The sequence below is a fragment of the Miniopterus natalensis genome, chromosome 4 (assembly GCF_054644295.1).
Source record: "Miniopterus natalensis isolate mMinNat1 chromosome 4, mMinNat1.hap1, whole genome shotgun sequence".
In the NCBI taxonomy this organism is placed as follows: Eukaryota; Metazoa; Chordata; class Mammalia; order Chiroptera; family Miniopteridae; genus Miniopterus; species Miniopterus natalensis.
The window spans coordinates 68,894,868-68,920,739 of NC_142084.1; the positions used below are offsets into that span (position 1 = coordinate 68,894,868).

The window sequence follows — 25,872 nt, forward strand, 5'->3', positions numbered from 1 at the left end:
GTCGACAGGAACCCCGCGCTCTGACTGAGGCTACACCTGCCTTCGATATTTAAGTCTGAGACGCTGGGGATTGGTTCCCCGCGGAAACCCAAAGAAGCCAAGAGGTGGTGCGGCCTCCCTTGTACAGCCTGGAGAGGGAGCTCCGACGATTGGTCCGGGGAGTCTCGGCGCGCACCGCCGGGCGCTCCAGGATTGGCTAAGGGGGTGCTCACGCCGCCCGGGAGCGTTTACGGTGATTGGTCGGAGGGTGCTGCCGGCTATTTGAAGGAGGCGCGCGGACGGTATACGCACTTCTTTACGCGGACAGAAGCTGGAGGTTCGGTGGCTAACGCTGTTCCGCTGACCCCATAGGACTCAGACGTGGGCTCGGCCCCAGCCACGGCCGGACGAGGGGATGGCCAAGGTATCGGTGCTGAACGTGGCTGTGCTGGAGAATCCGAGCCCTTTCCACAGCCCCTTCCGGTTCGAGATCAGCTTCGAGTGCAATGAGGCTCTGGCGGACGGTGAGGCTGGGCCTGTGTGGACACTGCCCCCCTCCCCCCGGGTCACCTGGCCAACCCCACTTTCCCGTAGAGACCCTCGCGGCCGACCTCGACCTCCCCTGTGAAATAGCTCCCCAGATTACGATTTCACCCCCTCCCTCTCCTCCAGCCCCAACCTCCGCGTGGAGGCTATCTCCTACCCCCACATCACTGCCTACCTTACCCCTTCCCCACTGATATTCCTATTTTACACGGTGGAGACCTCATCATCCTCCCCCCTAAAACACTTTTTCCTGTGGAGCTCCTGTGCTCCCATTTTCTATGTGGAGACCTGCTCAGCCCCTATTCTTTAACCTGTGGAGACCCTCAGCCACCCCATCTTATATTTCTGTAGAGAAGGTTTTTTATATTAACGTTACAGCCACTCAGTCTTCCCCACCCATCCCCCTACCTCACTTTTTTCCTAGGGAGACTCCAGTTCCCAGCACCCTCCCATTTCCCCTATGGAAACCTTAGCCATCTCTCCAAGCTCCCTTCCAATTTTCCCAGTGGAACCCCTCCTACCACCCCTTTTCCCTGTGAAGAAAGACCCTTACCACTGCGGCAAGACCTCACTCATCCCCATCTCCCCATTTGTTATACAGTAATCCCCAACCTGCTTATATTTTCTTGTTTTCTATCCCAAAGCACATACCCTAGGACCTGGCTCTAACCCTTTACTTTTGAGCTCTACCTAGGGGGGCATGGCCTGGCTTCCAGCTTCAGTCTTTGAAGATAACTTGGTCTCCCCAGCTCTCATTCTTCTCTCTTCCCTGACTGTGGGCTTCAGTGAACACTCACATTTGAAGAATGGGCTAGCCAGGCAAGCATTAGCCAGTTCCCACTGTTTGCCAACTAGGTTCCATCTGATCTACTGCCGCAATTCTTTTAGTACTTTTGGTGGTCTCACCTAGTTTGGAGGGTTAGGTGGGCTGGGCTGAGCCATGTTGGTATCCAGCTTCTAACAATCAGCTGGGAGGTCACAACCTTTTGGGCATCTTTTCCAAGGTGCTTTCACAGATGTACTTATTCATCTTTGTGACATAATGGTAGACATGGCTCTCATCTCATGGATGAGAAGATGGAAGCCACAAAGAATGAAAGACCTTTCAAGGAAAGGTCTGTAAAAATGTTAAGGTCATCCAGGGAGTCTTGACACCACTTTCAGGAGGAAATACAGGCATATCTCCGTTTTATTGCACTTCACAGATGTTATGTTTTTTACAAATTGAAGGTAAGACTCTCACCAGGAAAAGGATCACTACTCACTTTATTGTGGTGGGGTGGAACTGAACCCACAGTATCTCTGAGGTACGACTGTACCTCCATCACACCACTTCTCCACTTGGTGGTTTAAAAGAGAAGAGGCAGCAGCTGAGGAGGTGGAGATTTGTGAAGCCAGGGTAGGCTGCTTGCAAAACCAGCCACATACATTAGCTTAGGATTGATACAATTGGAGATGTTGGTGTGCTTGGGCTGGGCCAATGGATCAGCCTCTCCCTGGTTTTTCTTTTTAAGTTGTCTCATCTACTTGTGGCTAACTATAGAATAAGTCCAGTTAAATCCTTTCTGTAACAAGGCAGGGTGTAAATAAATTAAGTGTAGAATGTCACTATGGAATAAGATTTAATTTCAAAGCCAGGAGGAGATGTAAGGAGGTAATAGGTTAAGGGATTCACAGTTCCCAGATGGCAAGAGATCAGGTTTTAATTAGCCTGTTAGTAAGTGGTTGTGTGGTCATTACATAGTACTTTTATTTCTAGGAAGCCCCTGCCCTGTTACTTTAACCTCTTTATAGAATCAGAGTTGAGGTCCAAAGTCAACCTGCTGGTCATATTTTAATAGAAACAGAATGACTTCTCCAAGGTCACACAGCTAGTTGGTAGAATTATTGACACTAGGGCCTGAGTTCTGAGTTCTGAGTCCAGGGTTCTTTATTTTTGCTAAAACCTGGGAGAGAAAAAATGCATCCTCTATTTTAGAAGTGGAACATAAATAGAACTGGTCATAGAATTTATTTCCGTATCAGGACTCTCAAAAGAGAGCGAAGTGGGTATTAATTACACCCTGACAATAAAGCTTTTGCCCAGAGAAACTCAAGTTGGAAAGCAAACTCTGGCCTGGAAATCCAGACTCTGGTTCTTACCCTTAGGGCTCTCTGAAGCTCTAACCTGTCAGCTTGCTTCCTGCCTCTTCCCACAGAACAGAAAGAATTTGATTATTGCCTGCCCCCCAAAAGATGGAGTGGGCCAGACTTTAGAAGTCTCAGATCCTGGGGAAATCTCAGTCTTGTTACCTCGACAGTAGCAACTGCAAATCTGACAAGACACCTAAACCCCAGTCAGTCAGCTGACCTCATTTCCCAAGGACTCCAAACCCCTTTTGCTCTCTTTTGTCCTCAACATCTGGAAATACATGCTTCCAAAACATGGGTCCACATTTAACACATTAGATTTGCCCCCCTTTAGTTGAGAAATTCAGCAGGCACTGCTTGTATAAGTCATGGGGTCAGATGATCTGACCCACAGTTGTGGTCAGGCCAAGGTTCATCTGTATGATTATGAACAAAAATAATATGACAGAAAAAGGCCGAATAGATACTTTTCTTTTAAAGTCAGGAAACAGGTTCCTCAGTAATTTCAACAACACTTATCTTTTATCATGCTGTTGGTTTTGGTTTTGTTTTCATACATAGTGGAGAAGCATCTTGTGCAGTGGTTAGATCATAAAGTTAGGGTATAAAGACAAAATGTAATGCAGTCGAGCTATCTTTGAAATTGCTCCGAAGGTTAAGTACCATGTTACATGTATATAATAGTGTCCTGTATTTAATAGGAGTGAGCTTGTGCTAAATTGGTGGCTGATATTCCATATATAATTCTAAAGAGGGGTTATATTAAAAAACGAAGCCACTTAACTATGCTTCAGCTTAAAACACTTCAAGACGATCCCGATTTGTAGGTCCTTATCTTTTGTCTTCTCTAAATGATTTTATCAGCTCCTCCAACTCTTGAGCCAGTATTTCTTTGGTCCCCCATTAATTCTCTGGTTAATTTCTCTGGTAGTGAGGGATCTACTGTGGCCCACTTGCCTGGCCACCCATGCAGTGTGTTTTCTCTTCCTGTCAGCACCTACCCAGTCTTTGTTTAGGTTTTGCTAACAGCATTGAATATCAAGTGCCTGTGGTGTACCCCGAGCCTGCTCTATTTCAGTCTTCTTTTTATCTCCCCTTCCCCAGCTCATTACTTAAATGCACACATATGTGATTCCAACTTGTGAAGGGGGGAGAGGCCAGGAGGAAAGATACCAAAATCTAGACCTGTGTGAGAAAGGTGAGAGTAGCTAGCTGGTTTTCTGTTCTTTCCAAACATGTTATGTCTATTCATGTCACTACTTGTAACAAAAACAAAAAATCAATAAGCCCTGGCCGGTTTGGCTCAGTGGTTAGAGTGCTAGCCTGAGGACTAGAGGATCCCTGGTTCGATTCCTGTCAAGGGCATGTACCTGGGTTGCAGGCTCCATCCCCACCCCAGTTGGGGGGGAGGGGGCATGAGGGAAGCATCCAGTCAATGTGTCTCTCTCACATCGATGTTTCTCTCTTTGTGTCTTTCCCTCTCCCTTTCACTTTCTAAAAAGAAAAAGTAAAAATATCCTCTAGTAAGGATTAACAAAAAAATTAAAATCAATAAATTTAATCCTCCCTACAAATAATACAGATACTAGAGTTTCAACCCCCGTGAGCCCCGAGGTGGGGGGAGGGTCACTATATCTCAAACCTGATACAATTCCTGAGTAGGCCTGCTAAAACTGCAAAGGGACAGGAAACCAGTGTATTGAGGAAGAGCTTGGGGCTCAGGTGACCAATCTCTGTAATTGTGGCCCAGCATCAGTGCACTTCCGAAATTGGATGCACTTGCAGGACACTGGACCAAGGAACAGGGCAGCTTCCAAGAGCATTTGCTTCCTGTGAAAATCACAGCTTGTGAAACTACCCCAGTTGCTGGAGTGGTAGGTTGTGTAATTTCAGAGAACCTAAAATAAGTTTCGGGCCTCCTGCCAAGCTTCCCTGTACTAACGTGACCTTGCCCCTGATATACTTGGACCTCTTGCAAGAGGCAGTGGTCACTGGGAATTTCCTGTGATTGATGGGCAGGGTCTCCTTAAGCACTTTTCCTGTAATCTCGCCAGAACATACTCAGAGATGGGGTCCCCTCTACTATATCAGATGCAAGAGAGTTGGAGTTAAGAGGATCACCTTATGATGCCACTTTTTTTGATTGAGTCATCGATTACTCCAGTGCCATAAACAGGCATGACTTGGTGCTGGATCTGGAAGACCTGGGGACTGGCTCCCCCAGCAGCCTCATCTTCCCCCTCCTGCCGGCTGGCTGCCCTGCTGTATTGGAATCTGCTGCCCTGCCCCAGTTGTCGAGGGATCTACTCAGTTTGGTGGCACCGGTCCCTGTGTGTGAAAGAGGATGCTGCTTCCTATCCCAGTACCCAGTGGGCAGGGCCCTGAAATGGCCCAACTCCCTGCCGTTCCCCTCTCAGCACGCCTCCATCACGTGGGTCTTAATTCAGCCTCTGCCATACGGTTTGCTCTCAGGCTCTGAGAGGCCCAAGTTTCCCTGGAGGTGCAGAGTCAAGGTCGCCTGGCAAAGCTAGGTTCACCGGAGAAATTTCGCACTCCCACTGGAAGAGCTTTCTGCCCACTCCGGTGTTCAGGACTACAGTGCCTGGCACTTAGTGCCCAGGGGATGTCAGGTGGTGGTGAGAATCTTTCACCATATTAAGGATCTGTCCAAAGCTAACATGAGAAGACCCTTTCCATGCCTTCTTGCTGTCAAGTTATTTCAATTCCTTTAACAACCTATGTCCTTGCAGACCTGGAGTGGAAGATCATTTATGTTGGCTCAGCTGAGAGTGAGGAGTTTGATCAAATCCTAGACTCGGTGCTGGTCGGCCCTGTCCCAGCAGGGAGACACATGTTCGTCTTTCAGGTAAAAAAGGAGGCCTTAGGCTTTGACACCTAGAAACATATCCTCTTCTACCCAAAAGCATACAGCATGGTTTAGTGGTCAAAAACTCAGGTTCAGATCCTCACCCTGCTCTCAAGAACTGTCTGACTTCTCAAAGGTACTTCAGACACCTCCCTTTCCTCCATCTCTGTCATGACTAGTTACCACGAACCACTGATTCACAGGTGATCCTCATTACTCATAGGAGTTATGGTCTGTAAAGCTGTTGTGAACAGTGAATTAGTGAATACTGAACCATGGCCCTATAGGAAATACAGGGTTAGGTTCCTGCATGTCACATTTTTGTCAACCAATCAATACATAACCTTGTTTTAGGTATGTTTAAATACCTCAATTAGTATTATTGTTGATTCATTAACATTGAACTCAGCAGTCGGTGCTAAGGCCCAGGATGTGTTTTCCCTAGGCCGATGCTCCCAACCCATCCCTCATCCCTGAGAGCGACGCCATAGGTGTGACCGTGGTCCTCATCACCTGCACCTACCATGGGCAGGAGTTCATCCGCGTGGGCTATTACGTCAACAATGAGTACCCTGACCCAGAGTTGCGGGAGAACCCGCCCCCAAAGCCAGACTTCTCTCAGGTGGGGTCTCTACGCTCCGTGCTGTAGATTAGCTGGCTCCTTTACATTTGGGGGGAGTTGAGTCATTGGAATCAGGGGCCAAGGTCACTTAAAGTTTTCAAGTAGTGCCGAGAAAGAGAGGTCTTTGTTACTCAGAAGCATGCCTCACAGAATTAAGATTAGATAGATCCTGGCACTAAAGCATGGTGCACAGGCATTCCCTGGAGTCCCACACATATTGTTGGTGATGGAATAAGCAAGGTCTGCTCTTCATGGGCTTGGGGTGAGGGACTGCGGGTGCCCTGGCTTTGTGGGAGTAATGGGAGGGCATGCTGACAGTTGACATTTCTCTTCCTGCCTCAGCTCCAACGGAACATCTTGGCCTCGAATCCCCGAGTGACCCGTTTCCACATTAACTGGGACAACAACACGGACAGGCTGGAAGCCATAGAGAACCAGGATCCCACCCTAAGTTGCAGTCTCCCCATCAACTATACCCCTGTCAAGGGCTTGGGGCTCCCTGGCTGCATCCCTGGCCTCCTCCCTGAGAACTCCATGGACTGCATCTAACTGGGGAACTCCAGACCCTACCTGGGCCCAGCTAGGACTATGGCCAGTCTCCCAACATATCTGGAGGGGGCAGTTGGGCCTCCTGGAGAGTCCTATGGGGGCCATCTGGAAGACTTTGGGGCCATCAACTACATTCAGGCCTGTCAAACTTGTCCCTGAGGAAAGATCGGGCCTCAGGTCTCCCAGCCTCAGCCCAGAAGAATTATCTCACCTTTACTGTCCAGGCCTATAAAAAGCAGGTACTTCAGTTCTTAATTCTAACTTGTGTCCTTTCTCTCCTCCACATATAGGCCATTGTGCTCCCATGCTCCCATTTAAGTACCATTGACCCACAGTTCTTCCCACAGACCTCCCTGTCCGGCCTTGAGGCTTTCTTGGTCAGTGGTTCCAGCCCTATTGGGCCAAAGGCTCTGTCATTCCTTTCCCTTCCCAAACATCTGAGTAGATCCACCCAGCTTTCTGGAGTCACAAGGAATCTGGGATAGAAGGTGGACTCGGTCACAATTTCTGTCCTTTTCCCAGAATGTTTTTTAGGTCTTTTCAACCCAGCAACCCCTGGAAAACCCTGTTCCCAAAAGTATGATCAGCAGGATGCTGAGGAATGATGGTTGACTCTCCTCTCAGTCACAACCACCTTCTTGTTACCTCCTAACGATCTGGATTTCCCTGGAGGCTGCCACTGTGCGGAGATCACATATTGGAGCAGCCTGCTGTGCTCTGTCCATCTATGTCGGCATCAGGGCCCCTCTGCTAAGACTTTATGCTCTCACAGACTACAGAGTGATTGTAGGCATGGGAAACAGTAGGGACCCTGAAAACCTCCCTCCCCCTGCCATACTGTGTCATGTTCCCCATCCCTTCGCTGCTAAGTGGATGCTGTTGGTGATTACAGTTTGTATATTAAAGAGTTTTTATATTAAATATGTTTGGCTGATCTAAAAATGCATTTCATCTAGACTGTTTGTTTCTGCTTTTGTCTTGGGTGGACTGAGGCAGCTTTGTCCATCTTTCCTTGGAACATGGGTGGAGGACCTCTTGCCCTGGCCAGTGGGTTGACTGCCCCTTGTCTCCTTGCTCATCTTCTTGCCCTAGTCCTAATTGGTTGTATAGTTGTAATCCAGGCTGAGATTAGGGAAGGGGTTTTTATTTGTTGAAACAAGCAATGAAGCTGTTGTAGAGCATAACCAACTAGCGATTTTTTTTCATATGTTGACCTTGACCTACAGGAAGAAATAAACATTGTACTCCAAGGACACAGCAACATTTTTATTAAATTTTACTTAACTTTTCTTTGTAACCCCACAGCCAGAGTTGGAGTGATTTGGCTGGTAGCCATTTCCCCATAATTCACATAAGAGCCCCAACTCTTCTCTCCCTGAGACTATGGTCGACCTAGGAACATGGGTACAGACAGCAGCTGGGTAGGATGCAGGTTGTACAAATCTACAGGCAGAGCAGTAAGTTGGCTGGCTTGTAGCCAAAAGACCCCCTAAACCCCTCCAAGTCAAGGAGAGCTGGCTCATCCACTCCCCTGCAGCTCCGACTATCTCCTGTTTGGGCTTTCCTCTGCTTCAGTGTCTCTCAACTGGGGGCAATTTTGCCCCCCAGGGCACATTTAGCAATGTCGAGATGGTTTCAGTTGTCACATCTGGTGGTGGAGGAGATTCTACTGGCATCCAGCAGGTAGAGAAACTGGGAGTGATGCTAAACTGGGCGGGGGGGGGGGGCGGGCTACAGTGCACAAGACAGTCCTCCCAGCAAAGAACAGGCCCAAATGTCAGTAGTGTGGCAGTGGTAAATCCTGACCGCCCTCAGGTTGTGTGTGTATAAAAAGGGTACCCTGAAGGCAGGACATGTTAAGTCTCTGCCCCAGACTCCTCATTTGTAAAATGGGAGTGATAATAGTACCTGCCTAAAAGGACTGTGGTGAGAAGTAATGTATTTAACGAGTGGCACGAGCCCAATGTGGGTGCCCAGCAACCGGATGGACACTGAGGGCCCCCTCCCAACCACCCTTTGCTCCGGAGGACCAGCATCCTCCACGAGCCCCAGCCCCACCTCCGGGACTGCTGCTGCCATCCAGAGCCTGGCCTTATGAATGACGACGGTCCGTGGCCCGGCGACCTCTGACCCGCGGCGCCGCCGCGCCCCTCCCCCGCTGGCAGGTGGACAGCGACTGCGCCGGGGGAGCGGGGACCGCGGAGCCAACCTTGGCTGGCCTGCAGCCGCTGCCGCACTGAACGGGGGCGGGGGACTGCGGCGTGCACGGGGCTGGGCGGGCGCCCGCCTGGACAGCCTCCTGATCCTCCGAGCGCGAGGCGGCCCCAGGCTCGGCCGCCCCGCCCGGTCCGCCAGGCAGCAAGCTGCGCCTCCACCCCGCCCTCTCACCCCGGGATTGACACTGAACATTCTGCAGGAGACTGGCAGGACCGCTCGCCTTGGCCAATTGGCGGCCTCTCTGGGCGAGCCCCGGGCCCTGTCGCGAACTTTAGCCAATAGGAGTCTCGCGAGCGCGCCAGCGACCGGGCATCCGCGGCGCGCGTCACGGGATCGGAACCTATACCGGCGCCGGAGGGTCTCAGAGGGCCAATAGGCAGCCGCGTGGTGCCGTCAGTCAGGGCGGCCTGGACCAATGAGCTTTGGCTGCGGGAGCGTCACAGACAGACAGCAGCAGCGGACTTGGGCTGAGGTTCCCCGGCGGGCGGGCGCGGAGAGACGCGGGAAGCAGGGGCTTGGCGGGGGTCGCGGCGCCACAGCCAGCGCAGCAACCCGAGGGGCCGCTGCTGCCGCCGCCGCCCAGCGCGCTCCGGGGCCGCCGACCACCGCCAGCACCCGCTGCGCCGCAGCTCCGGGACCGGCCCCGGCCGCCGCAGCCGCGATGGGCAACGCCGCCGCAGCCAAGAAGGGCAGCGAGCAGGAGAGTGGTGAGTGCTCAGGCCATGACCTCAATCCTGGACCTGCGCTGTCAGCCCCCGCCCTGTGCATCACTGCCTGGCCCATCCCCCACGTGCCCCCCCATTTCTCTTTGCTTACCCCCAGCGCCCCCTCCCCCTGCCTGTCCAAGGTTAGGGTCTAGGGCCCGCAGAAGAATCCTCGTAGTGGCCCCCTTGCCAAAGGCCGCCCCCCACTGCAAAAACTGTGCCCCCCCACCCAGCTGTCACTGCCAACCATGGCACGTATGACCGCTGGGGCCCCACATGGGGCCGTCACTCCCTACTTTCCTGGACCCTCTTCCCGGATTCTAATCCCCTCACTTCCTCACTTACCTCTTCCATGGATGGGACCCATCGCCAGACCCGGACCCAAGCTTCTGCCAGTCTTGGGAGTGCTGTGGGGGTCTGCCTCCATCCCATAGGAACCTTGGCCACTTGGTGACCACACCCCTCCCCCCTTCAGCCCCCGCCATCTTTCTCTTGCCCTTTCCCTCTTCACCTTACCACAGCCCCCCTTCAAACACACTCTGCCCACTTGAGCTTTTCCCAGAGCCACCTCAAGCATTGTTTTTCTCTTCTGTGTCACTTGGCATGGGAGACAGGATCATTCTGGGTCCCTCTGCCCCTCTCTCATCCTGTCACTCTGTCACTCTGCTTCTCTGCTGTGCTCTCTCCTCCCAGCAAGTGTTTTTCCCTTGCTAGGGTAGCAGACTGTTTATGAACCTAGAGAACTGCTTCAGTGTGTCCAAAGCCAAGTTTGAGTGGTTCTTGCTGGGTTTGTTTCTTTCTCCTTCCCAGGTTGGGGTTAGAGGGCAGCAGCAGAGCCCCTTTCCATATCCTGCTGTTCAGTGAGCTCTAGGTTCCTTAGAGAGCCCCTCAATAATAAATGGTTGTTCACAACTGAGGCTCTATCATTCACCTAGTCCTCCGGGGCTTCTTCACCCGGTCCTGGCTCAGGATGTAAAGTGGGAGATAAAGAGTGTTTGAGCTTAGCAAGTCTCATTCAGCTTGAGCTGGAGTGGTGAGAAAGGGGACTCGGGATGGCAGTCTGGGAGAGTAATGGGTGACATCTAATGACTTGCTTTGCCAAGGGATAGATTCTGATCATTCCCCAGGCTCAGCCAGGAAGAGGCTTGTTCCCCCCTCAGCCCCAAAAATATATTGGCCTTTTACAGCGAACTAGAGAAAGAGATTCTGTATCTGGAAATGCCTTCAGAAATAGCCTCAATCCCCTTCCTCAATTCCTCCAGCTCTTAAATTGTCATCACTCCAGGCCTAAAGCTGGACCTCAGGTAGGATCCACTTCCCATTACCCAGAAATAGAGCTGAAAAGGGAGGCCACATCTAAATATGCCTTTCCCAGTTAATGGCCTTAAACCCCAGTGTCTGAGTCCCCTGACTGCCTCCTCCCAGAAAGACCCTGACGTGAAAGCCAAGGAACTTTATTCTCACATGGATTCAAATGGCAGAACTCAGAGTAGCTGAGCAGCTATGGGCTGACATGTCACCAACGGGCGGGGGATACGGAGGCAAGTGCCTTTAGCTGAGTACTTGATGACTGAGGAGCAGGTGGGTAGTGACCAAAAAAAGTCTGGGCATGAGCTTGGAGGGGACTAGGCACAGAGGGAGGGTCTGGGCCCCCAGCAGGTGAGGCCTGGGAGGTAGAAGGTAGAGGCAGGCAGCTACATATTGCAGTGGCTCAGTTGAAAGTTGGGGAGATGACCTAGTCCTGGAAAACTTTCAAGGCATATCAAACACAGGCAATCTGTGTTTGTGGGGTGGTGGTGGGGGAGCTGTACAGGGAAAAAGATCAGAGGCTCCAAAAGGAACCACTAATTCTCTTAGAGCGCAGAGTGGACACCCAGGAGTGAACCATCACAGCGAAATAGGGCCACTATTTATTGGGCATCTAGCATATGCCAGGCTTAATGGTTTTCATAGATCTGTCTGCTTGAGTGATTTTCATAATGGGCTATTTTCTGAATTTTCTGAATGACTCTGAGTTTGACATAAATGGTATCACAGAGGCAGGATTCACATCCAGATCTGCCTACCAGCTAACTTCCTGGACCCCAGAATTTCCCAACCTACACATTCTCAGCTTATCTCCCTGAATTTTACTCTATTCACTTATATTTTCTTAATTTAAAATAATAAAAATTTTGACTTACTTTTGTTCAGATGTAAACTTTGACCCATCCTAAGCAGTAATATAAGTGAAATCATGGGATTGCTGTGCCAGTTATGTTCTCTCTGCTAAACATTGAAACACAATGTGACTAGAAAAGTGAAACATTCCTAAAATCATTTCATGCCCTATAAATGGGACCCATGTCACACACTGGGAAATGCCCTCAGCTGTCTCTTCCTTCCAGAGGCTTGCAGGGGCTCTCAGAGAAGGAAATGGGATAAGGAAGGAAGCCCCATTTCGCTTGGAACTCTGATTCTGAAAGGATGGAGTTAGACAAAATTTGCCCTCTTGTAACTAGGATAGGGTGGGGTGGGAGTTAGGGGCAGTAGCCAGGCCAGCCTGCAGGGGGCACCTGAATTTCATCTGCCAGAGGCCAGCCATACTGGGGTAAGGAGAAAGACCAAGCCTTAGTAGGCACTAGTTAGGCATCCTGCAGCCCCCTGTTACCATCTGGTACCAGGGCAGGACAGTGTCAGCCTCTTCCCAAGAGAGCAGGGATCTATCCAGAACAAGCCGTGGGGTGGGGTGGGGGCAGTCCATACCCAAAGATGCCAAAGCCACTGGCAGGGTCCTGGGCAAAATGCTAAGAGGGCAGAGACAAAAGACCTAGCACTGGCTCTGAGAAGGCTGGAGAAATTGAGAGAGGGCAATGGCCCCAAGAGGCTTCTGGGATAGGCAGCCAAGTGGGGCTCAGGCCTTGGCTGGCACTGGCCAAAAGCACCCCTGGGAGCTGGCCCATGGGGGAAGGGGTAGGGCTGGTGAGAGGGAGCCCCCACCCTCAGGCCCTAGGGACAAGCAGATCCAGGCTCTGAGAGTAAGAAGTGCCCCCAAGAAGTCCTTCCATGGGAAGAATTGCTGCCTTCTAATTGCTGCCTACAGGAGTACAAGAGGGTCAAACACCTGTATATTGGCAGTTGTATGGGTGCCCAAGAGGGTCTTGCCAAGGTAGCTTTTTCCTTTAGCCCAATCAGCCTACAGAAACTTGAGGGTCCTGTCTGCCCCTCCCTTCACCCACTGACCCAGGTTTGGTTTCTCTTCCTGCCACCCCCACACCCCACCTCCACCTCACACACACACACACACACAAACACACAAACTCCTGGCTCCCCCTATTGGCAGGTATCTGGGGATGGGCAGCCAAGCTGGTGCAGCAGGTCTCTTGAGCCTTTCCAGCCACCATAGTTCTGGTGCTCTGAGAGGAAGACTGAGTGATGGCTTCCAACTTCAACGATGGTGAGGCTGAACCCTGTTACTATAGCAACTCTCCAGGCACTCTGCCCTTGAAGTCAGGGAGAGGCTGCAGTAGGGTTTGGGGAGCAGGTGGAGAGGAAAAGGCTTTGGACTTCTGGTTGGCCCTAGAAACCCCTCCCTTACAACCCTGGGCTGGGAGCCTGGGGAACAGCAGGGGGGATGGGTAGCCCAGTTCAGACAAGAGAGTATGGTCCACCCAGAGCAGGGGTCTAGCTCAGAGCAGGGCAGTGGGGTAGCCCATCCCAGTATTGGGGTTCAGCTCAGAATGGCCGTTGGTTCAGGTCAGTGATGGAGTCCAGGTCAAAAGGGGGGTGTTCAGATGCAGTCCAGGTCAGATGGTCCAGTACAGAATGGGGATTCATCAGACTGTGCAGTAATCCTGCCCACTCTTGGGGTCCATCTCAGACTAGAGGGTCATCCAGTCCAGAACAGAGGTCCAGTTCAGAATGGGGGTTGATGTAGTACAATGTTGGGGTCCAGCTCAGACTGGGGGATGTTCCAGCTCAGAGCAGGGAATCCAAGCTAGACTGGAGGAATCAGCCAGCCCAGAGTAGGAGTCTCAGCCCAGGCTTGGCATCCCTGCCCCAAAATTCCTGGGACAACCAGGTTTTGGTGAGCAGAGAGTACTATTTGTCTGGGAAGTTCAAGACTGGGCTCCTGCTTCCTGCTGTAGTACTGGCTTTTCGAAGGCTACTGGGGTCTCTTTATGAGCCCAAATAGAATCCAGACTAGGATGGAGGCTGACACACACACACCCTACCCCCCCTCCACCTCCCATCCCTGTAGAAGACATGGGCAGGGCGGCAGGTTTCACAAGTCAGCAGCTGGCTAGGTTTCCCTTCTCTGCCACTACCAGTTGTCAGAAGGGCCACAGGTGCAAGGCATTCTGGGAGGAGCTGCCACTGACCCTCCACTTCTTTTGGGATCTGGAAAGAAGGAGGAAGGTGGTCAAGGCAGTGTCCCCTTCCCCCACCCCTGGGTTTAGTCTTTCGTTTCCGGTTTGGACTTTCATGGCCTAGAGCAGAGCCAAGCACAGGGCAAGGTTTGACAGAGGCCAAGGACATCCCAGGATGCCGTTCCACTCTCTGCTCTTGCACAGGAACAAGAGAAAGCCAGATGTACCCATTTCTCTCTTGGGGTAGCAGGATTTGGGGAGGTGATAGGGTGGCTCTCGCACCCCCACTCTCCCACCCCCTGCCTTTATCTCCAGCTACTCTTTCTGCTAATTAATGGAGTTCTGGGGCCTCTTTGGCTCCCAGGGAGTCCCCGGCTGCTGCCTGGGCCTAAGCCCTTAATTCCTTCTCCTCTGCCCAGTGGGCACTGCCCTGAGTACATTGAGTACCATCCTCTGGGAAGTCCACCCACTGGGGAAGGCAGGGTCTGGTATCCTGGAATCAGTGAAGCCCCTGGAATGGGAAGTTAGCTTTAGCACCCCATCTCTGGGGCAGGCCAGCCAGGAGGATCATTCTGGGGAGAATTGTCCCCCTGCCTCCTACCAAGGCGGGCCTTTGCAAACCTTGGCCAACCAGTAGCAGGTACCTTTAAACGCTTCCCTGGCAACCAGCTCCTCCAGGGTCCCCCGAGGCCAGCTAAGAAAGCCAGCTCAGAAGCTCTGCATATTCCTGGTTCCCCTGGTTCCCAGGGTAGCCTGGGATGGATTTGGGTTCAGGCAATGGCCAGGGTGGGGACTCAGAGACCACCTTTCAGCTATGGCTGCAGCTACTCCTCTGGGCACACCTGACTATTCGTTTCCTGAGCTACCTGCGCCATGCCCTCTGGGCACCTAAGCTGCAACCAGCACCCTGAGCCTCCTTGGTCAGGGGCAGATGGGCCCCAGATCACCCCATCCCACTCCACCCCCATTGCATCCTCTGCTGGAGGAGGCAGGAAGCAGAGGTGAGTATGGGGGCTGCTGGCTGGGGGGCCCCCCATTATTATTCCTCTTTATCTGCCTGTTCCTCCTAGCACTGCCCCTCCCTTGTGCCCCATCCCCAAATCTGGCAAGCCAGTGGCACCAGAGGGGACAGAGAAGGGCTGTGCTAGAACCAAGGCACCCTGTGGAGCCTCTCAGTGAGGTACCCAAGTCAGAAAAGTAGGACATGGCAGTTCTTAGGGATCACTGAGAGTGAAAGGGGAAGCGGGACAGGCATTCTGGATTCCTCACAAGCCCACTTCTCCCTTCCTTCCTGGGTAGGTGAAGGTAGAGTTCCAAGAGGGTACCATCTCCCCCACCTTCATTCAGAATTTAATGTATACACTGGCGGTGTCGAAGGAAGGTAGTGTGTGTCAGAAAAGATTATTCTAGTGAAAGCATTGCATGTGGTGCTGCCCCCAGATTCAGAGAGGTCTCTCAGACAGTTGGTGGCTTAGCAGGCACCAGCCTAGGACTCCTGACCATTCATTGACTGCCCTCTGTCTGCCCAGTCACTCTTTGTAAGGCTTTCCTGACCAATGGTCTCTCCTCTGTCTGCTACTCTTGTATCCCCATGGAAGGCTCTTCTGTCCAAATGCTGAGGGACAACCTTGGGGACAGTGGGGGAGTGGTGGCTACCCAAAGACCATGTGGGACTCCTGATACTGCATATAGGTGGAACACAGAGATGACAGGCAAGGCCAAAGTACAATTGTGCAGGACTCCTCAGGGTGGCAACCATCCAGGAACATCAGGGGGTCAAGGACAAGTCTGTTAGTGGGCCACCCTAGTGCACTATGACCTGTCAGGAGGGAAGCAGTTAATTTTGTGAGCATAGAGTCTGGCAGGTGACCTCAGGCCTGTTCAGTCTTCTCTTCTGTGCAATGAGAATAATAGCAGCTCTGAGCCATCAGGGTAGGACTTAAGCATAAAAAGCGTTCAGCACAGGGCTGGCACACAGACAGGATAGGGTCCCTGAACAACAGCATGCCTGACCCAGGGGATAGTTTCTAGGACAGGTCAATAATGTACAAATCTGTCAGGCCTCACATTTAAGATCTGAGCATTCTATGCATCCCCTGTATTTTATATCTCAATTTTTAAAAATACTTAAAAGCAAAATTAATAATGAACAGTTACATGGAATGAACCTCATGCACGTCCCTGTCCAACTCCATTTACCAAGATTAACTCATTCAGTCCTCGCAGCCACCCTGCTAGGTCATTACTATTATTATCCCCATTTTACAGATGAGGAAAACTGAGGCCCAGAGAGGTAAGGTCAGTTGCCCACTCATACAGCTTAGCAGGGACCAGGCTGAGATCTGAGCTTGATCTCAGTTCCAGAGTACTGGCCCTTAACTCTTTTGCTGAGCTGCCTCAGGGCGCTGGCAAGAATGACTCTTTTCAAGCCTCAGTTTCCTAGAGTGTTAAATGGGGGAAAGGATAAAAGGAAAGTTGGTGAGCTAACCAAATGAGATAGTGGAGACCACACAGCAGGCCCAAGGTCTGCCCCCTGGAAAATCTTTAGTATTAGCTGGATGGTGATATTCTTCTTGGGGTACTGAGGGGCTACTGGGTAGAGGGCATTGAGCGAGGCCTCCCTTGAACCAGCTCTGGAGCAAGGGCCCCTGAATTGGCAAAGGCAGGAACAGGGCCAGCTGGGGACCAAGGCAACAGCTGAGCCCCCCAAGGGCGCCTGCTACCCGAGCTCCAGAGGCCTCCACCCCGGACCGGCCTCCCCAGAGAAGGGGCCTGAGGAACAGCCAAATCCTGAGGCTATAAATACCTCAGCTGGCGACATCCCTGGCCATGGAATGTCAGTCAGAACTGGGGCAAGTGGGGGTGGGCTGGCCTGGGTGCTGCCCTCTGTCCCCCTGAGAGTGACCCCCAAGTTGCCCTGTACCCCATTTTGGAAGAGCTAAGGCTGGATCCCACCTCTCTGTAGTAAAGGGGGCCCAGGCCCCACACCAGATCAGGATCCCTGCAAGGTGCCCTGAGACTCAGTCAGGGCACCCAAAGGCCCTGGGGAAAATAAAGATTAGACTCTGATTAAAACAGCTGCACCCCACTTTCCACAAATGGGCATCTCCCCAGGAATATCCTGGGCCTATCTCAGTGAGATGGGGTATCCATCTAACTCTCCCTTCTCTTCCTTCCAGTGAAAGAGTTCTTAGCCAAAGCCAAAGAAGATTTTCTTAAAAAATGGGAAAATCCTGCTCAGGTAAGCCCCTCCCCCCCAGTACAGAGCCCTTGGAGGGGGTAAGCTGATGGCCCCCTGTCTTCCAGCTTTATCCCTGTGACCTGGCTAGCATTTAGAGCCCTGTGGAGGATGCCTGGACACACATGGAGGCTCCTAGGCAGAAGCACCTGATTGCCCACTGCCATACTCCCCCACCCTACCACCCCCTATAACTGGTGGCCCCTGCCCCCCACACAGCTGCCAGCAGCTCCTGGGCCCCAGGCCAGGGGCAGATCTGGCCCCTGCCACTTGCCTCAAGGAATGTGCCCTCTGCCATCTTGTTTTTCCACATCCTGTCCTCACCCCATTACTACTCCTGCTCTCCAGGGCCCCCTCTGCTAGTGGTAGAGGTGATGCCCCAGACCCTGGCCCAGCAGGCCACAGGGAAGGGGGTCCCTGACTCTCCCAACCCCTCCACCCACAGAATACGGCCAATTTGGATCAGTTTGAACGAATCAAGACCCTCGGCACGGGCTCCTTTGGGCGAGTGATGCTGGTGAAACACAAGGAGACCGGGAACCACTTTGCCATGAAGATCCTGGACAAACAAAAGGTGAGCGCAGTTCTGCCCTGCTCCCGGGTCCCACCTGCTGCCTGGAGTGCTCATCCCATCCATCTACTCACCAACTACTTCTTGAGCCCCTATCATGTGCCAGACCTGAGTGCCAGAAGGGTACCATGCTGCCTTCATGAAGTTCCCTTCCAGGCTGACCACTGAGGGAAATCAGGCACTGGGCACAGAGTCAGACATCTAACCTGTATTCCAGGAAGCCAGAGGTCTTCCTGGGGGAGGTGACATTTACACAGGCCTGCTTTCTGTAAATATTTCTGACACCCTGCTTATGCCAAGCACTACTCTAAAGCAGTGCTGTCTAGTAGAAATGTCACACAAGCCACACGTGTGATTTTAAGTTTTCTAGAAGCCCCATTAAATAAAAGAAACAGGTGAAATGCACTTTAACAATATGTCGTAATTAAGCCAGTATATCTACAATACTATCATTTCAATATATGTAACCAATGTAAATTATCATTAAGGAGGCATTTTACATTCTTTTTTTCATACCAGGTCTTCAAAATCAGGTGTGCATTTTACGCTTACAACATATCTCCATTCTGATGTTAAATTTTTACTGGAAAGAAAAGAAAAAGTAGAGAAGTTGGAAAAGCAGATCAGCATAGCCCAGGTTGTTCCAGACAGGATTAAAAGTTGTCCAGTAACTGTGTGAAGAGTCAGTTTTTAAATTTTCACTTTAAATATTTAACATCTTAAACTCGGTTCCCCAGCCTCCAGGCCACATTTAAGTGCTCAGCGGCCATATGTGGCTAGCATGGACAGTATTGGGCAGTGCAGGTGTAGACTCAGAAGATACAGCTATGAGCAAAACAGAAAAGGCCCCAGCACAGGGGTTCAGAGCTGACTGAGCCTGTGTGTCACATACCAGCTGGCCATTGACTAGTTGCTTATGACCTTAGGCAAGTCTTTATTCCCTCTCTGGGCTTTCAAAGTGGTATGTTCACAGTACATACCCCTCAGGGCTCCCATCACTACACATGTGGTACTTGCTGGGGATAGCTGAGGGCTGAGGAGAAATTAGCCTGGGGTTCAAGTGGGTGTGTTGGGGTGCTCTAGATACAGAGAAGTCTTTTGTAAACCCCCTATTCCTTGGGCACTACTCTTGCTTGTCTTTTCATGTTCAGCTCCGCTGCCCCTTCCTCCAAGAAGCCTTCTCTGACTACCTCTGTCCCAGACTTTTCCTTACTCCTCATCTGGGCATCCGCAGGCCCTGAGCTTCCTCTATCATGGCTCTGATCCCTCTGTGCTAAGAGGCCTGGTGACTCATGTTCTTGTTCTCAACTGCATGCCACATGGGGACAGGCAGCCTCAGCCTTCTTGTTGTGTTCTCAGCACCCCACCTAGGGCTCCACAGGCCACAAGCACTCACAGGAACCAGCCCGGCCCTGGCACCCCCTACTTCTGGGCACCAGAGGGATGAGGGCCCTCTCATACCTCCTCCTCTCCACCCCCTTCCGCTCCCAGGTGGTGAAGCTGAAACAGATCGAGCACACCCTGAATGAGAAGCGCATCCTGCAGGCTGTCAACTTTCCGTTCCTTGTCAGACTTGAATTCTCCTTCAAGGTGGGGCCGGGCTCACCGTGGAGGGTCCAAGCCGTCGGGGAATAGAGGGGGCAGAGGGAAACCATGCCTAGGGGCTGAGGACAATCCGTGGCTACCCAAGAAGGTGGGCCCACCCACTGATGGGGAAGGTCGAGGGTTAGCCTGGGGCTCTAATACACCCAACTTCAACTCCTGGGCCTGTCTACTTGATAACCTAGGGTGGTCATGTCACTCAACCTGGATGACACCCCTCAAAATCACTGCTCTGTTTACAAAAACCTGACATACAGCCTGGGTTCAAATCCCAACTCAGCAACCCCTGCCCCTGTGACCCTGGCAAGGGACTTCACTGCCCTGAGGTGCAGTTTCCTCATCTGTAAACTGGACATCAAAAAGTTGCCATGAGAATTCCAAACACATCATGAGCACCCTATGTGAACTATTTTGGGTGCCATCCTAAGCTGGGCTTCGAGAATTGGGAAAGTCCACTTGAGGCCTACCACCCAGGTAGTTACAAGGGCCTGTGCTTGGTGTCATGCTCTAATGCTGCCATCTTGAAATTCATAATTATTTTTTGAGTAAGGAAGGAGACTCACACTTGTTTGTGGGGGGGGGGGTGGAGTACAAATTCTGTAGCCTATCCTGGTTCCATTTTACAGATGACAAAACTATGGCCCAAGAACCTTGCTCAGGACAGTCACAGACATAAGCTGCTGTGGAGTCCCCTCTCCAGACCAGGCACCTATAGCCGGCCCTCCCTTTCACCACCCCATCCCCCATAGCAAGATAATGGCTCTCTTTTTCCTCATGGACAGAGGGAAATGAAACAGGTAGCTCAGTGAACAGAGTGCTTGGTACTTGCTATGTGCTTCATATAGGAGCCTAGATTTGTGTTGTCACCTTCTTTCTGAACTCCTGCTGGTTGAGGGCACCAGGCCTTCGGGTGGGGCACAGGGCTCAGGGAGCAGGGCCCTGATGAGCTGCTGCTCCCCACAGGACAACTCAAATTTATACATGATCATGGAGTATGTGCCTGGCGGGGAAATGTTCTCACACCTGCGGCGGATCGGGAGGTTCAGGTGAGTGAACTGCTCCCAGCCATGCCAGGCCTGAGAGTGTCCATAGGTGATGTCACATGACCAAGCCATGTGAGGATGTGGAGGTGGCCTCTCCAGGTCCTTGTGGGTTCTTGTTCCCCCTCAGCTGAGAAACCTGAAATGTCTCAACCACCATGAAACAAAACAAACAGTAACTTAGGTATCACCATTTAAGTTGGCGATTTTATAGTTTTTAAATTTATGCTATTGTTTTATTTTGTTTATTCACATAGCTACACACTTTACATACAATAAAATGCACAGGTCTTTAATGTTCCATGAGTTTTGACAGTTGCATACATTTGCGTAACCACTACCCAAAACACCATATTGAGCATTTCATCACCTCAGAGAATTCCCTCGAATGCCTTTCTTGGCAGATCCCCACCCAGAAAAAGGCAATTGTCCCTTCTGGCTTTAAACACCATAAAATGTGTTTGGTCTAGGTTTGGACTTGATATAAATGGTATCACACAGTTCATATTCCTTTGTCCTTTTCTTCTGTCTCTTCACATAATTGTTTTGAGATATAGCCATGGTTTTGAGCATATTCGTCATTTGTCCTGGTGGTGGTATTGGGTAGGACTCCATTGTATGCATCTGTCACAGTCTGTGATGCCAGTCCTCTGTTGATGGACAGCTGGGCTCTTTCCAGTTTGGAGCTCTATATGAATAAGACAGCTCCTCTTACACATTTTGGATAACTGGGCTGGAGGCCACTCTGTAGGCCCACCCACTAGACCATTTGGGGGCAAGTGGGTCCTGCTGGGTGTGGCCACCCACGCTCATCCATCCCCTCTTCCACTTGTCATTGTCAGCGAGCCCCATGCCCGCTTCTACGCTGCACAGATCGTCCTGACCTTCGAGTACCTGCACTCGCTTGATCTCATCTACCGGGACCTAAAGCCGGAGAACCTTCTCATCGACCAGCAGGGCTACATTCAGGTACCCGCTGGGCCAGGCAAGGGACAGCCCCAGGTGGCCGTGGCCTGGACCATCTCTCCCTCACTCTCGACCAACCCCACTCTTTTGCCCACAGGTGACAGACTTTGGTTTTGCCAAGCGTGTGAAAGGCCGCACCTGGACTTTGTGCGGGACCCCCGAGTACCTGGCTCCTGAGATTATCCTGAGCAAAGTAGGTGCCTCCCCACCCCTCCTACTGCCCTTGAGGCCTGCTCCACCTATGCCCCTTCCTTACCCTTCTCCCCTCATCCTGCACCCCCTTCTCGCTCCAGGGCTACAACAAGGCTGTGGACTGGTGGGCCCTGGGGGTTCTCATCTACGAGATGGCTGCTGGCTACCCACCCTTCTTTGCTGACCAGCCTATTCAGATCTATGAGAAGATTGTTTCTGGGAAGGTGAGGCCTGGATGCAGGGACTCCACCCAGGACAAACCCTTCCGCACCCACCATCATTGTCAGAACAATTTAGAAGTTCATTAAATAAGGCCAGGCAGTGAAGCTGGGTGCATCAGCCATGCTAACTGAGGTCAACACCCCATACCACCTCACTGGCTATTCCTGGACCCACAGTGCCAACCTCCCAAGGACTTCCAAAACCCCAAGCCTCACCCGTACTCCCGTCTGCCCTATGTGAGACTACTTGCCCCTAATTTCCCCATTAGTGTGATTTTTCACAAGTTTCACAGCAGAAAAGCTAATGTATTTGGTACCCAGACTTGACTGGACAGTCATTTGGGGTGTATGGCCCATACCTCCCTTCTCAAATGCAGAGTTCCTAACTCAGAGGGTGCAGGTAAGGGAGCTGTTAGAGTTAGGATCTACAGAGTGCATTAAGCACCCACTGCCCCAATGCAGCCACTGCATCCTACTCAGCACTCTGAGGGACTGAGGAAGCTGAGGCATGGAGAGGGGATATGTCTGGTCCAAGATCCAAGGGCCCAACAGCGTCTGGGAACCCCACTTTTGTATTCAGCTCACCCATCTCTCTGGGAGGACCCAACCATCCCTCCACCCGGACCAGGAATTGCTAGAAGCAACTCCCAGGTCAGCCTGGGTGGGTTGACACGTCTTCAGGTCCCAGCTCTGCCACCCCTTGGCTTTGAAACCTCGGGCAAGTGCCTTTCGCCTCTGACCCTCATCTTACCCACCTGAGAACTGAGGAACCAGCCAGCTGCCTCTCAGGGAAGTTGAAAGAAATCACCAACTGCAAAGTGGGGTCACGAAACAGGGAAAGATGAGGTGTCTGCCACCAGGCACAATAGAAATTGCCAAGAGAATGGCCCAAAGAGGGGAACAAAGAAAAAGCCATAGAAGGTTCCCAGGGGGAAGAGGAGAAGAGCATAACTCCCTTCTTTGTAGCATTTCACAGTTCCCACGCACCCGCAGCAGTATTATCTCCCTCATGCAACCCTGGGATATCTGCCCCGTGCAAGAAAGGCAGGCACAGGCCCAGAGAGGTTAAAGGCCATGGCCAAGGTCACAGCCTGTAAGAGGCAGAGCAGTGCTGCAAATTGGTTCTTGTAGTTATAAATTCAATGAATAGTTGCATACTAGGCCATGGGTTCAGAACATTTGGGGAAAGTTTCTCGAAGATTTGAACTGAGCCTTAAAGAATGGAAGAGCCTTATGCAGAGTGAGAACTAGAAAAACAATTGTTTCTCTCATAAGAGTGGATATTTCTGAAGTCCCAGGACCTGAGCAGAGCCACCTTAGGAAGTAATGGCTAAAAATGCAAGTGCTGGAGTCTAATAGACCCAAAATGGAGCCACCCTGTCCTACTCCTCTGTATGACCTTGGGCAAGTTGTTTAAGCCTTCCAAGCCTAAGTTTCTTCTCTAAAATGGGAACCATCATAACACTTGGAGCAGCAGTTCTCAAAGTGGTCCCCTCTCCAGCACCATCATCATGGCCAGGGATCTAGCTAGAAATGCACACTTTTATGCCCCAACCCAGACTGAATCAGAAACTCCAGCAGGCCTGATTAACTGTTTTTATGGGATTCCAACATACTCAAGTTGGTCCTCTGCCTCACAGGACTGTTGGATGGCAAAGGCAGTGTTCTGGGGTCCCCAAGCTCCAGGTCAGTTTCCCACCCTGTCTGGTCTCCCCTACCCCTACCCCCAGGTGCGGTTCCCATCCCACTTCAGCTCTGACCTGAAGGATCTGCTGCGGAACCTCCTGCAGGTGGACCTTACCAAGCGCTTCGGGAACCTCAAGAATGGAGTCAATGACATTAAGAACCACAAGTGGTTTGCCACGACTGACTGGATTGCCATCTACCAGAGGAAGGTGAGTGTCCCCTCCTCTCCCCGGGTATGCAGAGGGCTTTGGGAGCAGGCCAAGAGCCAGGGAGGGGTGACATTGGAGAGATGGAAAGGGAAAAAGAATTTGAAAATAGGCCATGGGCCCTGGGTCATTCTAGCTGAGGCAGTTTAGATCAATGGAGGTCTAAAAATGGGATTATAGGGTCACTTGGCAACTCTGACTTTGGGCAGGAGATACCCCTCTCTGGAAAGTGGTTTCCCAGTTTGTGAGCTGGCTATAAAAAGATTCTTAGGTTGCTAAGGTGAGTCCACACCCTAATGCTAAGCTCTGGCCTGTGTCCAAATAAGTTATCTCATGAATGTTAGGCCATTCGTATTTATTGTTTTAACAAGGATTATGTTGACTGCTGAGGTCTGGGTGATTCTTGACCCCTCTCCAGGTGGAAGCTCCCTTCATACCAAAGTTTAAAGGCCCTGGGGACACGAGTAACTTTGATGACTATGAAGAGGAAGAGATCCGAGTCTCCATCAGTGAGAAGTGTGGCAAGGAGTTTTCTGAGTTTTAGGGGTGTGCCTGCGCCCCCAAGGGTTTTCTTTCCTTTTTTGTGGGGGGTGGGTGGGAGGGTTGGATTGAACAGCCAGAGGGCCCCAGAGTTCCTTACATCAAATTTCACCTCCACCCCACCCTCCAGGGTAGGGGAGCAGGAAGCCCAGATATTCAGAGGGACAGTAACACCAGCTGCTCCCCCTCACCTCCTTCACCCTCCTGTCCTCCCTAATGCTTTTGCCTTCCTCCACCCCAGTCCACTTCTGCCTGTTTTAAACTAGTTTCTCAGTTCTAGTCAGACCAGGTCTTGCTAGTGTATCCAGGGACAGGGTGTGGAAAGAGGGGCCCAAACTTAACTCCAGCCCCCTTCCCTCCCCATCTCCCACACCAAACCACCAGCAAACTTGCTAAGGGAGAATAAAAAATGGCCAACTTTCCCTTCAAAGCAATCTTGCCTGGGAAGGAGAGATTTTAGTGACATGTGCAGTGGGCTACTTGTAGAATTTTTAAAAAAACAATTACAAACTTATTTAAGTTCCACCAGTGCCTCCCTCCCAACTTCATATAACCCCCTCCCATCCCCTCCTCTCCAAATCCATTTTAATAAGGCTGGGAAGCAGACTGACAGCAAAGGAAAAAGCTGGGGTTCCAACCTCTCCCCCAAGCTGCTTATCCCCACCTCCCCTGCCAAACCTGTAAGGGTCTCAGTCCCTTTAGGAAGCCTCTACCCTCTTCTGCCCCAACAGACCTTTCTTCACCCTTGGGCTTTGGGAACCAGACAAAGCAGCTGCCCTTCTTCCTGCCAAAGAGGAGTTTTCCCCCCAAAAGATAGAGGGGGAGCCCCAAGCCCAGGGTCTTGCCTCCCCACAGCATTCCCCCAAACTCCTACATTTTATTCTCAGCTAGATTTTAATGTCCAGCCGCTTCTCAGCTCAGTTGGGAAGGAAACCTTCGCAAAAGGAGGCAAAGCTCCCCTTCCCCTCTTTAGCCCCTGGTTCAAGGCCAGGGTTGCTAGAGAGGGGCTGTCTGTTTTATTCACCCAACAGCCCCTGCCCCCTACCCCCCCCAATCCTGGGCGCTCCTCAGCTTAGCTGTCAGCTGTCTATCACCTCTTCCCCCATCTGTGTTTTTTTCTCAATAGAAAAGTGGGGAGCTCCTAGTCAACCCCACATCTGCTCCTCTCATAACTTCTCCCCATCCCAGGAGGAGCTCTCAGGCCTGGGGTGGGGCCCCGGGGTGGGCGCAGGGGTGATTCAACCTGTGTGCTGGGAAGGACACGACTTCCTCTTGAACAGTGTGCTGTTGTAAACATATTTGAAAACTATTACCAATAAAGTTTTGTTTAAAAAAAAAAGTGTCGCTGGTATTCCCGACTTTGGTCAACTGCCCCCCGCCCCCCCCCACACACAAACACCCACCCCCAGCAGGGTTGGAAAGGGAATTTCGCACCTCAGCAACCAGGCTGATCAGGACCTGGCCAGAAGTCCTGGTGAAAACGGGTTTAGCTGACTTCCGCCCCCCGCCCCCACCCCGCAGGAGAAGGGGGCGCCAAGTAGCCCTATAACCCTGAATTCGGGGTTCCGCAAGTCTGCATCGCGGCCCCCTCGGCATACAGCCCCCAGCCTAGAGGGAGTTCCAAGGAGACTGGGGCCGGAGCGACTGG

The 25,872-nt window shown here is 51.7% G+C and overlaps 3 protein-coding genes across 4 annotated transcripts; all 3 read left to right on the plus strand.

Annotated features, from left to right (window-relative positions):
• Window positions 1-258: 258 nt before the first annotated feature.
• Window positions 259-7,638, plus strand: ASF1B (anti-silencing function 1B histone chaperone). Its single transcript, XM_016222207.2, has 4 exons — window positions 259-503; window positions 5,406-5,521; window positions 5,967-6,143; window positions 6,486-7,638. Exons 1-4 carry the CDS (start codon window positions 395-397, stop codon window positions 6,690-6,692), a joined length of 609 nt encoding a protein of 202 aa, XP_016077693.1. The 5' UTR covers window positions 259-394; the 3' UTR covers window positions 6,693-7,638.
• Window positions 7,639-9,549: 1,911 nt separating this feature from the next.
• On the plus strand, window positions 9,550-25,563 carry PRKACA (protein kinase cAMP-activated catalytic subunit alpha). Of its 2 annotated transcripts, none has more exons than XM_087816751.1 (10): window positions 9,550-9,616; window positions 17,142-17,203; window positions 17,646-17,774; window positions 19,263-19,361; window positions 20,337-20,419; window positions 21,256-21,382; window positions 21,477-21,572; window positions 21,673-21,795; window positions 23,523-23,687; window positions 24,103-25,563. In XM_087816751.1, the coding sequence occupies exons 1-10, from the start codon at window positions 9,571-9,573 to the stop codon at window positions 24,226-24,228; spliced, it is 1,056 nt and encodes a 351-aa protein (XP_087672877.1). In that variant the 5' UTR covers window positions 9,550-9,570; the 3' UTR covers window positions 24,229-25,563. The 2 variants fall into 2 exon arrangements, with proteins under 2 accessions (XP_087672877.1, XP_016077690.1); XM_016222204.2 differs by lacking the exon at window positions 9,550-9,616 and adding an exon at window positions 12,962-13,049.
• On the plus strand, window positions 14,644-16,453 carry SMIM46 (small integral membrane protein 46). The gene has a single exon (XM_087816752.1). It carries the CDS (start codon window positions 14,721-14,723, stop codon window positions 14,871-14,873), a length of 153 nt encoding a protein of 50 aa, XP_087672878.1. The 5' UTR covers window positions 14,644-14,720; the 3' UTR covers window positions 14,874-16,453.
• Window positions 25,564-25,872: the final 309 nt, after the last annotated feature.

Coding starts and splice junctions, on each gene's coding strand:
- ASF1B (XM_016222207.2), top strand. CDS start 395: ATGGCCAAGGTATCGGTGCTGAACGTGGCTGTGCTGGAGAATCCGAGC. Junction 5,522..5,966: donor GACACATGTTCGTCTTTCAG/GTAAAAAAGGAG, acceptor TGTTTTCCCTAG/GCCGATGCTCCCAACCCATC. Junction 6,144..6,485: donor CAAAGCCAGACTTCTCTCAG/GTGGGGTCTCTA, acceptor TTCCTGCCTCAG/CTCCAACGGAACATCTTGGC.
- SMIM46 (XM_087816752.1), top strand. CDS start 14,721: ATGGATTTGGGTTCAGGCAATGGCCAGGGTGGGGACTCAGAGACCACC.
- PRKACA (XM_087816751.1), top strand. CDS start 9,571: ATGGGCAACGCCGCCGCAGCCAAGAAGGGCAGCGAGCAGGAGAGTG. Junction 9,617..17,141: donor GGGCAGCGAGCAGGAGAGTG/GTGAGTGCTCAG, acceptor TCTTCCTTCCAG/TGAAAGAGTTCTTAGCCAAA. Junction 17,775..19,262: donor AGATCCTGGACAAACAAAAG/GTGAGCGCAGTT, acceptor TTCCGCTCCCAG/GTGGTGAAGCTGAAACAGAT.